At 40.3% G+C, this 13,116-nt stretch overlaps 1 protein-coding gene across 1 annotated transcript in view; it reads right to left on the minus strand.

Moving 5' to 3' along the window:
* HYDIN (HYDIN axonemal central pair apparatus protein) overlaps positions 1-13,116 on the minus strand; it is a 358,851-nt gene that overhangs the window by 200,186 nt on the left and 145,549 nt on the right. Inside the window, exons 13-16 of the mRNA XM_045890776.3 lie at positions 11,310-11,377; positions 5,245-5,480; positions 2,464-2,564; positions 170-305 (exon numbers count right to left, since the gene is read on the minus strand). Of these exons, the coding sequence (XP_045746732.1) occupies positions 170-305; positions 2,464-2,564; positions 5,245-5,480; positions 11,310-11,377 (541 nt within the window). The remainder of the gene's footprint in view (positions 1-169; positions 306-2,463; positions 2,565-5,244; positions 5,481-11,309; positions 11,378-13,116) is intronic.

Below are 13,116 nucleotides of genomic sequence, written 5' to 3' on the forward strand. Positions count from 1 at the left end.
AATCCAGCTGCGGCTTTATGACCCCATGCCCAGATTATCCCAGGGTTAAAAATCAGAATAACAGAAGGTCATGTGTTGAGGAATATGGCTCTTTAGAAGGGTTTCTCTTTCTCATCAAGAAAATCCAACTGAAGAAAAATCAACACTGGAAAAGGATAACATAACTCACCTGAGGCAGGACCGTATAGCATCCTGGGAGGTCATCATGATTGACAAGCTGGACTGTTTTCTCATAGGGGTACTTCAGGAAGCAGTGCCCGAAGTCCACCTCTGGGTTAACCATGTGGAGGGTAGGTACAATACACCTGCTCAAAGGAAGGAGCCCATTAAAGAATTCAAAAGGATAGAGAGCTTGTTTACATATGGAGAAGGCAGAGTCCCAAGTTAAACACCATTTGTCACTGTCACAAAGTTTTTCTCTAATGACTGTATTAATCATTTTCAAATCTCCTCTCCTGTCATTCCTATCCCTTAGCCCCCAGTCACCACTTTTTAATCAAAAAAAGGGCTGGAAGCAGGACTCCTTAAACAGCACTCTTCCCTGGGTAATGACTAACATGTCCATTGTTTTTCATATTTGGCCTTGTTTTGCCAAGGCGCCCCCACAGCGCAAGATCCTTAGGTTTCCAAGTCAAATAGGGCCAATGCCGCCAGCATGGGGTCCTAACTAGCTGTGATGCTTTGGACCAGTCAGAGTCCCTCAAGGACTAGCTACAGTCTGTACCATCCTAAATTATGGTAATAATTCTAATTCCTATGAGAACAGCTGTCTTGGATCAGTAGGCTCAGACAGCGGCTCGACCCGGAACTGGCACGGACAGTGGTGACAATACAGTGCCACGGTGAGGAGTACTGGCATCTGAATCAAGAGCCAGGCTCAAATACTGACCTTAACAGGTACAAGCTTGAGCAAGTTGCTGTCCCTCCTAGAGTCCCATTTTGCTCAGTGGTAAAATGAAGGTAATTCTAGGCACTGACGAAAGCAAAATGAACTCTTCTCAGAGCGTTGTGGGAAATACAGGAGGTAATGCGAACGAACAGCATGGCACAGTGCCCACAGCACTGAGCAAGAGCCCCCTCAGCGAGAGCTGATTAACCTGTGCTAGAGGGCACAGCGAGCTGTCGCTGCCTGCTCTCTGCAAGTTCTAAAAGCGATCCTTTTGTTGAGCGTCTTCAAGCAGTTCCTACAGACTGCACCAAAAATAATGACATGAAAGAGAGTCTTGTTAACCCAAAGTTTGAGGTTTAGCATGGGATGGGTGTTCATTTTTAGCTAGAATGGAGGTGCCAGTTGACCTGATGACTTTCATAAAGCTAATCCTTTACTACCTGAATACTGTGGCTGATAGGACTTACAGTATTTGACTTGGGTCACAGAGAAAAATGGCAGGAAACGCAGAGCCGCTTAAGACACCCCCCTCTTTTTTTTTAATTCAGAAGTTCCTATTGATACCTGCTGGGAAAGGGGGCTGAGGTGGGGGGAGTATCAGAATAGACACACCCAGAAAGGAAAAGAAATGCAAGACTAGGCAAAAAGGTAAACCTGGGTATAGAAAGGACCAGATGAGAGCTTTTGCTGTATTTAAACAAACAAAATGATTAGTTAGGTCTTTGGAAGGAACACTAAGTAGATCATTGCAAGGCCTCGACCTTCAAGTCCTTTACGGTACATCTTCCACAATCTCTTAGGGATGGGATGGACATGTTATCAGGTTTTTACTAAGTAATTTCATGTAGATGATGGCATTTTCATACATACCACCTAAAGTCCCAGACCTGAACACCTGTTTGCTTTGGCAAAATTGTGGCCCATGATTTTATTTATTTACTTAGGATCACCGTCATCATCAGTGTCATGTTCCACCCTGGCAAAGACGGGAACGTGGTCAAGGAGACACAACTGACAGACGGCAGAGCCAGGATCTTCAGCTGGCCCCAGAGCTCACTGCTACCTCTATTAAAACACAGAGAAGGTGGGGATGGTTCTGAGGAGTTGATGTGGTTAGAGGGCCTCATTTGGGCGGCATTTAAGTCGTGGCAACAGTGTCCTGAGGCAGGATGTCTCGCTAAATGGATCTCCCACTGCAGGACTGTGAACACTGTTCTTTCTGGGCATAACCCTGAAGTCCTTTTTTTAAAGATAAAAATAAAAACCAGCAACTGGTCACCTTTTCCTGGTAAAACCTTTTTAGTTATATACTGGGAAAGGCAGACCATTAGAAAGCACTATTATTCTTAACACCTGCAAAACACACACACACATCCCTTCTCTAATCTCCACCAAAGGTGCCGTTGGCTGTTCCAAAGCTTTGTCGTTTGAATATCAGATTCAGCTTCCCTTCCCAGGAAAGCAGAACAAATGCAGTGGGAACTGACTGCAGGCGTGCTGCCTCTAGGAGACGCAGCCCGTTACTGGTGGCCCAGGGGACGCTGGGGAAGAGAGAAAGCAGGTGAGTGTGATACCTCGCGGTAATTAGGAGCGCCAGCACTTCTTCCCCGATGCCCTCCACGTCCACCACCAGCGCCAGCTCATATTTCTGCACAGTGTTGGAGCACAAGGTCACCTGGAAAGAAAAAGGTGAAAAGCGGCTCTTCTGCAAGGCCAGCCCTCCCTCTGCTCAGGGGGGAAAAGAGCAGGGGAGGGCCACACGGATGAGTAGGGCTTCTAAGTACTTCATTATGGGATGTATGGCGTTTTACATTTTTAGTGGAACAAGTTACATTTCGGGGTCAGGGCCTGCTGAGTTTTTTCAAAGGCCAGGTTAGAAACCAAATGGCTTTTAGCACAATAGGTTTGCTCATTTCTGAGAAGACGGTATCAGAGAAGTCATATAACTGCATCGGGGGAAGAATGACCCTGAAGGATGAGCCATATCAAACAAATTTTAATTACTCAATTTAAATTGTTCTCTATGCCTCTGGGCTATATCCATTATGAAAATTCAATACACCAGTAAAACACTATAGCTAAGTCCCTCTTAGAGCAAAATAAATGAACATAACCATGACAGTTCCAGAAACCAGCATAAGGAGTCAACTAGATAGTCTTCTTTTCAAGAAAAATCAATATCTTGGGACGCCTGGGTGGCTCAGTCAGTTAAGCATCTGCCTTCAGCTCAGGTCATGATCCCAGGGTCCTGGGATCAAGTCCCACATTGGGCTCCCTGCTCAGTGGGGAGTCTGCTTCTCCCTCTGCCTGCCGCTCCCCCTGCTTGTGCTTGCTCTCTTTCTCTCTGACAAATAAGTAAAATCTTTAAAAAAAAAAAAATCAAAATCTTCTCTCTCCCCTTACCCTCCATATTCATTATTAGAGCAGAAAACAGGAAGCTGCAAATAAAGGTCTATTCAAGGACAATATGTGCCCAGTATATTTTACCCTACGTTTTTTATTTATTATTGTGAAATTTTACATTCAGGCTGTTGAAGTCTTGTCACAATTTTTAATTGCTCAAAGATGATTTGTAGTGGAAGAGATACTTCTAAATGTGGAGAACAGCTTCTGGCATAGGTGAAAGCTTTTCTATCTATAAATTATGTATGAAGGACTAATTAGGAATTTTTTCTTGGTTGCAAAGGGAATCACTGGATGCAAATTCTAGTCTACACAGACATGGTTGAAGTATAGTTCAGGAGCGAAAACTGAAGCTTGAAGAAAGCTTTTCTAAATATAAAGGGGAAAAGAAGATGGAGCTGTTGATTTGGAAAGCAAACTTGTCAGATTCAGAGAGAAGTAGCTGCCCCAGCATGCAGAGATGCCTGGAGTGAGGAAGCCCTGTTTATATCTCTGAGCCAAGGTCAGAAGGCAGAAGAACAAGGAGCTCTGGCAGAAGGCTGCTAGATAGATGCTATGGCTTTTAAAATCTTCCCGTGTGATGTGCGAGAGGCGAAGAGGAAAGATAGGTAATGTGTAGGCTGAGCACTAAATACAAAATAAATTCTTTGCAACAGTGCTTCTTCCTGGGAAAGTCACAGGTAGGAACTGCTATGATCTGAATGGTTGTGCCCTCCCCACTCCCCCTGCCAACAAAATTCATATGTTGAAGTCCTAACCCCAGTGTGATGGTAATTAGGAGGTGGGGCCACTTGGGGGTGATTAGGTCATGAGGGTGGAGCCCTCATGAACAGGATTAGTGCCCTTATAAAAAAGATCCCACAGAGCTCCCCAGCTCCTCCCACCATGTGAGGACTCAGGAAGTCAGCAGTCTGCCACCTGGAAGAGGCCCCTCACCAGAACCCTACCATTCTGTCACCCTGATCTCAGACTTCAGTCTCCAAACTGTGAGAAATAAATTTCTGTTGTTTATGAGCCACCCAGTCTTGAGTATTTGTAAAAAGAGCAGCCCAAACAGACTAAGACCACAACCCTGAGAAGTTATACCAATATATGATATAAACCTCATTAGGTCCACGGAGAAGCCCTTGGAAGAGCCAAGTCCCAGAAGAGAGAGACTGAGGATGAGTGGATTCATGGTGAGATATTATAAAACATCTAAAACAAATGTGGGGGATAAGACCATAGCTGAATTAAATATTCAAAGATAACAACTAAAGAGAAAATTACCAACCTTAGCTATGGAAGTCTTATTTTTTCTTTCCCAGAAAAAGATAAAATAATTTCAATTTAGTAGCCTTCAATAATGCTAGACCTAACTCTTTGGAGAAGCAAAAGTAAGTGAGGGAGGACAGTAAAACATTTCTCAGTTAGCTGTGAAATAATTCTGCTGGTGGCCATAACCAGAGCATCACACTGTGGGTCTAAATATAAACCACTGTTAGGAATACATCTACATTCACCATGAAGTCCAGATGTGTATTAAAAACTGGGTATCATCTATGGCACAAATCTGGACTTTTATTGGTATAAACGATTTGATTCTGAAGGAAAGTAGGCCTTAGTTATCAATGAATTCTTAAATCTTTTAATATTCATACTACCGTGGACACTATCTTTATAGAGCAGCGGTTCCACCATGAATCACTAGGATCCACTGTTCTGGTGAAGGCAATGCATCTAGATTGATGGAAATGCCCTAGAGTGGTGTCTGTTCTTTTTGCCCAATATATTTGTAGCTGGTTACTTTGGCCCCGGTAGTTTCTTGCTTTACAGGCCCACTTTTCCACATGAATTAGAGGCACTCTCTCCCACTGACGGTGGGCATGGAAAGCATACCTTAGCTGTGGTCCTAATAACTATTTGAGAGTTTGGCTCCTTGGCCATATGTGCTGGAAGGCTGTGCACTTTACCCTGATAGCGGCAAATCCCTGGGGGCGGATGGTGCCACTGCTGGGAGTGATGGTGAATTCTTTTGGTTTCGTTATGGGTATTTCATCCTTGCTCCAAGATGATCTTTTGTAGTCTGAATACTGATTGCAACTTGAGATGCTTTTATGGCCATCACCATCCCCAGGGACACGCAGTTGGAAGGTCATGGGGACCAAGGAGGTATTATTGAGGGAACACATCAAGGTATGAGGGAAGCCTGGAAAACAAAATGTGAGGTAAGAAGTAAGAGCCCCACTCTAGCCTCCTTTGAACTTCAACCTCGGCTAGCATTGGCAAACCTCTCAGATGAAATGTCTATGCAACTCATTGTTACTTGCTTAACTCTACTTCTCCCTGATATAGTCTTCAATTGTACAATCAAGGAATGCATTTCTTTTCTTCCTTTCTTTCTTAAGAATCACCTGGAACCTTGTACAAAGGAGGAGGGTTGTGATTCTGGATTTCTAAAAAGCTCAGATGAGACAGGTGTCAGAGACTCATGGACCACAGCTTGAATAACAAGGCTGCAGAGCATCTAATAACAATATACACTCAGAAATGTAGGTTCTTGGTCTCCATTCCTTTCTTTTTCTTTTTCTTTCTTTCTTTCTTTCTTTCTTTCTTTCTTTCTTTCTTTCTTTCTTTCTTTCTTTCTTTCTTTCTTTCTTTTCTTCCTTCCTTCCTTCCTTCCTTTCTTTCTTTCTTTCTTTCTTTCTTTCTCTCTCTCTCTTTCTTTCTTTCTCTTTCTTTCTTCCTTCCTTCCCTTCAATGAATACTTTTATACACTTACTATGTAGCAACAATAGACATAAAACCATCCCTTGATGTCCATCCAGGATCCTCTCAAGAAGCAGCCTCTAGTATCTGCTTGGTGAATAGTCCTCCAACAGTATATTTTGCATTTAATTGTTTGCATAGAGTACAGATTTTTTTAAGAAATTGAATCCTCTTTGCTCTTTTTATTTGCCAATGTGTGAAAGGAGAAGCCTGTGTGGTTTTCCCTGCTGTGTGACTTAGAGCCTGCCAAGACATTATATAACTCATCCTGGACCTGTCTGAGGCTCACACACTCAGGGTCGATGACACAAAATCGAATAATAGCCTCTCCTGAGAGAGACTTTACAATCTCCTTTGGAGACAGCCAGAGACCCCTACACTGGCTTTTATCTCCCTTAGGCAAACCTATTTTGTCATGTTAAATCTAGCCTTCCTACGTTCAGTTCGGGGAGACTCCTAGTCCTTTTCTAAGAGATACAGATCCTCCTTGCCTGGCAAGCAATAAACTGAACTCTGATTTTGGATTCCCGAGGTGCCCACTGTATCTCCTACCACTTTCAGAACAAGAGGAGAACAAATATGCATATTTCTACTAGAGGCAAACATTACTCTTTCTACCTTGAACCCTACTGCAATAAAACACAATTGATCTCAGGAGTAGTTACTACATCACTGCAGGGGGTATTTTGACTTGATCTATTTCTCAAGATCCCCATGACTGAGCCTTTGTCTACACATTAGGGCTGCTGGAGGAAACACGTTTATATCTCCTTTGTGACACCACCTGTCAATCTACTTGGAAGAGATCTATTACGGAAAAAGAATTGCCTGATTAAGTGTACCTGAAGGATTTTCTTGGAAATCCCAGAGGAACTGCTCAAAAGTCAGTTTCACAATCATGTATTGCTGCATCCAACTTTTCTGAACTTTCCCAGCAAGGACTCCTGAAACTATAGATCACTCACCCTTATTTCACCTGACCATTATGGAATAAGCACTCTTAGAATGTAAGGTGTACTCTGGAAGTGGTTCGTATAAGGATTCACACGGGTCCTTCCAAACCATTGCTCAGACTATTTCCCTGAAGCTAGAAGTTTTTCCAAGAATAAAGCCAGTTGTAAGCTCCTAGCTAGAACAATTCCTTTCACAACTACCTGTAAACCCCATATTGCCTGTTAAGAAGCCTAAAGAAGGGAATATTATGATTAAAGACTGCATGGTCACTACTAATAAAAGTGTTACTTCTAAGCTTCTGCTTGCATCAAATCCTAACACTATTGGGTTTAGGCTTTCCTCATGCTTTCTATGATTTTTTTTCCGCTAACCTTTGTAAGATCTTTCTATAATCATTACAATTACGATTTTAAGGGACAGTACAATTAATTTACACCCCACTTAACATCCTCCTAAAGTCAATTTAAATATTTCTTCTTGAGTGATATATGACCAGCTCATACCTGGGCCATGGAAGACAACTACCATGCTGCCTTTTTTTTTTTTTTTAATCCCTATATTTATCCCAGCAGCTTTGCCCTCAAACTCTAATTTCTCTGACCAAATTATCCAATGGTCAGGTCCACTGAATACCTGCAGCCTTCTAAATTCCTTATTCTCATTCAACATATTCTTGTAGCTCCTGAAAAATAGTGAGTGTGCAGATACTGACCCTGCCCCTTTGGCTCTATCACCTGGCGTATCAGTCGTTACTTGGTCCATTGTACTCTTTGATGAATCTGAGGATTTATCAAAGCTTCACTGTTTCTTCAGGGACAATCACCACCCAAATTCTATAATCTGACTCTCTCATGCTACTGTAGCTCCAGTCAATCTAATTAAATATTATATATGTCATCCAACATCCAATCTTACCATCAAAATATTTATAACCATACTTTAAACATTTCAGATATTAACCAATAGTACAATACTATTACCTCTCATCTACTTTAGTGATTTATAATTATCTAACACCACCAATCCCAACAGGCCCTGATGCCAAATCTAGAATCTTCATCTCTAAGCAAATAAGGCCCTCTAACACTAACCTATAACAGACACCTCTTCAAGAATTCGCCTTACTGCCAATATGGGGACAATATTACCAACTTCAGTTAGCTCAATGTACTCCCCAACACTACGAGTCTCTGCAAACCTTGTTTAACTCCATACAATATGCCAGTCATCCCAAAATAAATTCCTGAAAATAAATTCCAGAAAATTCCTCCAATCCCTGGCTTATTCCTGTAACAGTTAATTTTTCTTGCATCTGGAACTATATGCACCCTTATTGGTCTTTCATCCCTGAGCCAATAACATGTTTACTTTTGTCTGACCCATCAAAGCCCTAATTGCACATGTGAGATAGTAATTAGGAAGTTTCCAATAAAAAACTCTTCCATGGATGATGTTTCTTTGTGACAGGAGGCCAATCCTCCTGGAGAAATAAATAATGACACTTTGGATAAGAGTCATGAGAGAACTCTAGTTCCAACTTTGGGACTTAAAAGGATTATCATAAAATAATTTTGAAATTGTATCAAAAAATTGTCTCTGACTTTGGATTTTTACAGTGCAGAATCCAGAAGAACAGCAAGTAACTTGAATTAACTGACCCAACTGGTTTTGAAAATGAAATAGCCCTAGATTTCCTGTTGGCAAGCAAAAAGGTATGTTTTTGTTAACATTTCCTGCCACACTACAGAGAAGATTAAAGAATCCATATCCAAACTAAAAGAAATGCAACTTGAATTTTGAAGTTGGACTTAGGAGAGATAAGTTTCATATCTCAGACCTGGGGAATCTTGGGTCATGGGTCTGCAGTGTCTTCCCACCTCTTGTCTAACTGCCTTATCCCCAATCTCTCAATAAGATGTTATACAACAAAAGAAAAATAAGCTATTTCTAATTTTCACCTAAGCTAGTTACTAAAACTTCTAGCTGGACCAACCATGAGAAATAGCTGTTGATTATTATTTTTATAGCTCTAGGAAACAATGAATTAATTACCCAATAATGACCTTTCCTGTATACTTAGAGATAAGAACAGACCAAATGGAAAACATTAATGGGAAAAAACCTACCTAGTTTTGGAACATGCATAAATGGTTTTACCCACTGTGTTACCCAGAGTTTGCCAATATCAAATACAGCATTTCTAATAAATCAATGGCATCCTGGGCATATATATATACTTCCTATTTGCCATATTTTGTTGAAATGTACTAATAGGGGCTTTGATGCTTTTTAATGTTTGGATTCAGATATTCTTGGGGCTCACAAATTGGCTTATCATTGGTATAGTACTGACATTAACCTTTCAGCAGTGAACAATAGGACAGATTCTAGACAATGAATCGGTATGAGATTTCTTGGAGTGATTGAGGTGCTTATTTAGATTCTGCTTTCTCCCTCCAGGGCAATATGATATAGGGCACATTTTCCAAATATTCTGTGTTGGAGTTCATACTTAAATGCCTGTGGAAGGATGCATCAGTCACCCAGACCTCTCTGTGGACTCAGTTGAGCCGTTTGGAGGATAACTGCATAGATCTTTGGGTAAGTAATTCACCTCTTATGTGGATCAGTCACAGTAACCCTGGAGAGTATGTCTGTCTTAGTTGGCCATCAGACAATTTTCAAGTTGTAGGTCACTTTTACTTTCCTTCAAAAACTCTATCACTTAAACTTGCCCTACAAATTTATACAAATTCCTCCAGCCATTTTCATATTCTATGGTAATAAAGAGACATTCATTTATATAAATTTTCCTATATGTTAGGAAATGTTAAATGTTAAAGCAACTGATAAAGGCACTATGAATCAGCTTTTTGTAAAGACGAGATATTTTTGTAAAGAAAACTTTTCCCCAAGTAGATGGGCCTACTTGAAGCAAAAGAACTGAAAGTCAAAATGGAGGAAACAAAGAAAAATGGAAAGGATTGTGCACTATGGATTCAGAGTAGGGTTTCTCAAATTATTATCTAAATTATTTTGAAATTTCTAAATTAAATTATCACCTCCTCAAAGAACCACTGTGATGATGAATTAATTTTCAATGAAATCAATTAATTAAATGTGATTTAAATTAGATTAATTTCTCCCTAATGAGAAAAATTAAATACTAAGGAATAAGATTCTGTTGGGTAGGGCTGAATTTTGGAGGACCACAAACATTGATTAGATCTATGCTTTTTTTTTTTTAACCCCAAACAAACAATTTTTGCCCCTTTGGGGCAACATTACCCCTGTTCACAGTACATGACTTAGACAGATCTCATTTGAAATACTCATTCTACTACTGCTGTGTGACCGTGGGAAGTTATTTAACTGTTCGAATGCTCAGTTCTTCCAGCTCCAAAATGGGAATCCTAAATAGCATCTACTCAAAGGATTGCTAAAAGGTTTAAATGTAGTACTGCATGTAATTCACTTAGCAGTGATTGGAATATAAGAACGAACCAATAAATGGAAACTTTTACTGCTAATGCTGTCATTTTTATTATTAGAAATGCTGAGACAGGAGGAAACGACTCAGGGAAGTAACTGAGCAAGAAGACAACACCAAAATATAGATGTCTTCCATTTGGAGTGATAGAACACCTGAGTCAAACCACCACTGAATTCACTTGAAACTTGAGAGCATCTCTGTGAACAGGATGCTGTGTAGCCAGACTGGTGAATCAGAATCTGCATATAAATAGAGTGTTCAGGTGGGCGCCTGAGTGATGCAGTCAGTTGAGCATCTGACTCTTGCTTTCGGCTCAGGTCATGATCTCAGGGTTGTGAGATCGAGCCTGGCACTGGGCTCCCTGCTCAGTGTGGAGTCTGTTTGAGATTCTCTCCCTCTCCCTCTGCCCTCCCCCACTTGTGCTCTCTCTCTAGAATAAAAAATTAAATCTGATTAGATAGATAGATAGATAGATAGATAGATAGATAGATAGTTAGATAGACAGACAGACAGACAGGGCTTTCAGAACATTCAGATAGGAGTGTGAACCCTAAGGCTTTCCATTTTTCTACTGCTGGAAAAGCTGGGACGACCACAGGCTTACAGCTCTTAGTGCCCAGGACAGGGTTATAACTTCCACATATAAACGAGGAAATGACACCAAAATGCACTGCTGCAGAGGAAAGAGAGAACATTTCTAGAACCTTTTAGCTATTACCCATAAAAAAATGGCAAGAGAGGTTCTTTGTAAACCTTCCTCCTTCCATGTTGAGAGAAAAGTAATTCCATTAAATTTCTAACTTCAAATGGAAAAATACTCACCAAAGGAAACATCACCAAAGTGCAGAGCAGGAACATTAAAATGGAAGGTAGGTCCAATGACACAGCCTCTGGAAATAGGAATACAAATTGGGGGAGTGGATAAAGAATCCAGTGAATTCAGAGTAACAATCAGGAACTAGGGAGACAATAAGTCCTAAAAACCATCAACTGGCATTAAGTCAGTAGGCAGTCGTGGCCGAGTGGTTAAGGCAATGGACTTGAAAGTGGCATTAAGTCAAGTATAGAACCTAGCACTTAAAGAAACTACAAGGTGATGGTCTATCACAGTGGTTCTTAGAGTTCTTTTTCAAGACTTGAACCACTGGATTTTAGCAAATGATGCTGTAGTTAACTTATCACCAAATTCCTACCAATGAATGAAGCAGAGCAGACAAATCACCAAACCAACAGCACAGAATATTAATGTGGATAAATACCTATCATAGCTTTATCATGCTCTATCCCTCACTCCCTGCCCTAAGCAGCCACTAATCTATTCCCATTTCTCCTTTTGGTTCTGTCAGTTTGTCATTCACATATCTGGGGGCTCTAATGTTAGGTGCATATATGTTTATAATTGTTATATTTCCTTAATGGCTTAACTCTTGTCATTGCAAAATGTCCCTCTTTGTCTCAAGTAACACGTTTTATTTTAAGTCTGTTTTGTCTGATATTAGTACAGCTTTCTTTTGGTTACTGTTTGCCTACTGTATCCTTTCCCATCCCTTTTAGTTTCAACTTATTCATATTTTTGGATCTAAAAGAGCATATAGTCATATTGTGTTTTGTGGGTTTTTAAAAAAATCCATTCTGCCGATCTCTGCCTTTAATTTAAGTGTTAAATATATTTACATTTAATGTAATTACTGATAAAGTAGGATTCATGTTTTACACTTTACTCCTTGTTTTTTATGTCTTAATGCCTTTTCATTCCTCTTTTTCTCCATTATTGCCTTCCTTTATGTTAAATGGATATTTTCTTAGTGTAGCCTATTAATTCCCTTATTTCTTTTATCATATTTTTTAGTTAGTTTGGGGAATATTTGAGAGAATGGGCAATCACATCCTGAATTTGGAAAAATAATTCACAGAGTCAAAGGTTAAGACGGTAGGAGTCACGCAACAGGAATGTCCAACAAACTCAAATTCGCCAGTCACTGTACCTGATATACAACCTTGCATGTAGGAGGTGCTCAAGAAAAGTTTAAGTGAATATCCAAAATACACATTTATTCCTAATAGAGTAGCAATGTGTATGTATGTGTGTCAATAAATGCAGTATTAATTATTAGGCTGCACTTAATTAGGGAGTGGCCACATGAAATTAGGATGGGCTTTCTTATTCAACCTGAAGGACAATTAGCCTGTCTTGGCCAGTATTTTCCTTTTTCCTACATGAAAAGTAAACTTATGGTCTTTTAATACCCTGTACATTCTTACCCTTAGATAGGGTGATTATTATTTTTATCTTAAATATTTATAAGAGCAGAGCTTTAAAGTTTTGTCTTCCCCATTTTGGATGGAGGCCCATCAATGAAGCTGGATGTTGTGGAGGATACTCATGATTCTGAGCGATACCTCTTGAAGTCAGGAAGCCGGAAAACCTTATTCAGATGGGGCTTTGAAGAGCTGATCTCCTGGAGTTTACCAAGAACCCTCAAGGATCAGACAATCTCTGAAAGGGAGATGGAGGTTGCATTTGCAGGTTTGCTCTTCCTGCTTCTCCAGAGAACCACCTCCATTGTTTGTCACGAGATGTGAATTGTTATTGAGGTGGGAGGTGAACTAGAGCTCACATAATGTGAAA

The sequence above is a fragment of the Mirounga angustirostris genome, unplaced genomic scaffold (assembly GCF_029215605.1).
Source record: "Mirounga angustirostris isolate CCGP_5_RB_7025 unplaced genomic scaffold, mMirAng1.0.hap1 SCAF_16, whole genome shotgun sequence".
Lineage (NCBI taxonomy): Eukaryota > Metazoa > Chordata > Mammalia > Carnivora > Phocidae > Mirounga > Mirounga angustirostris.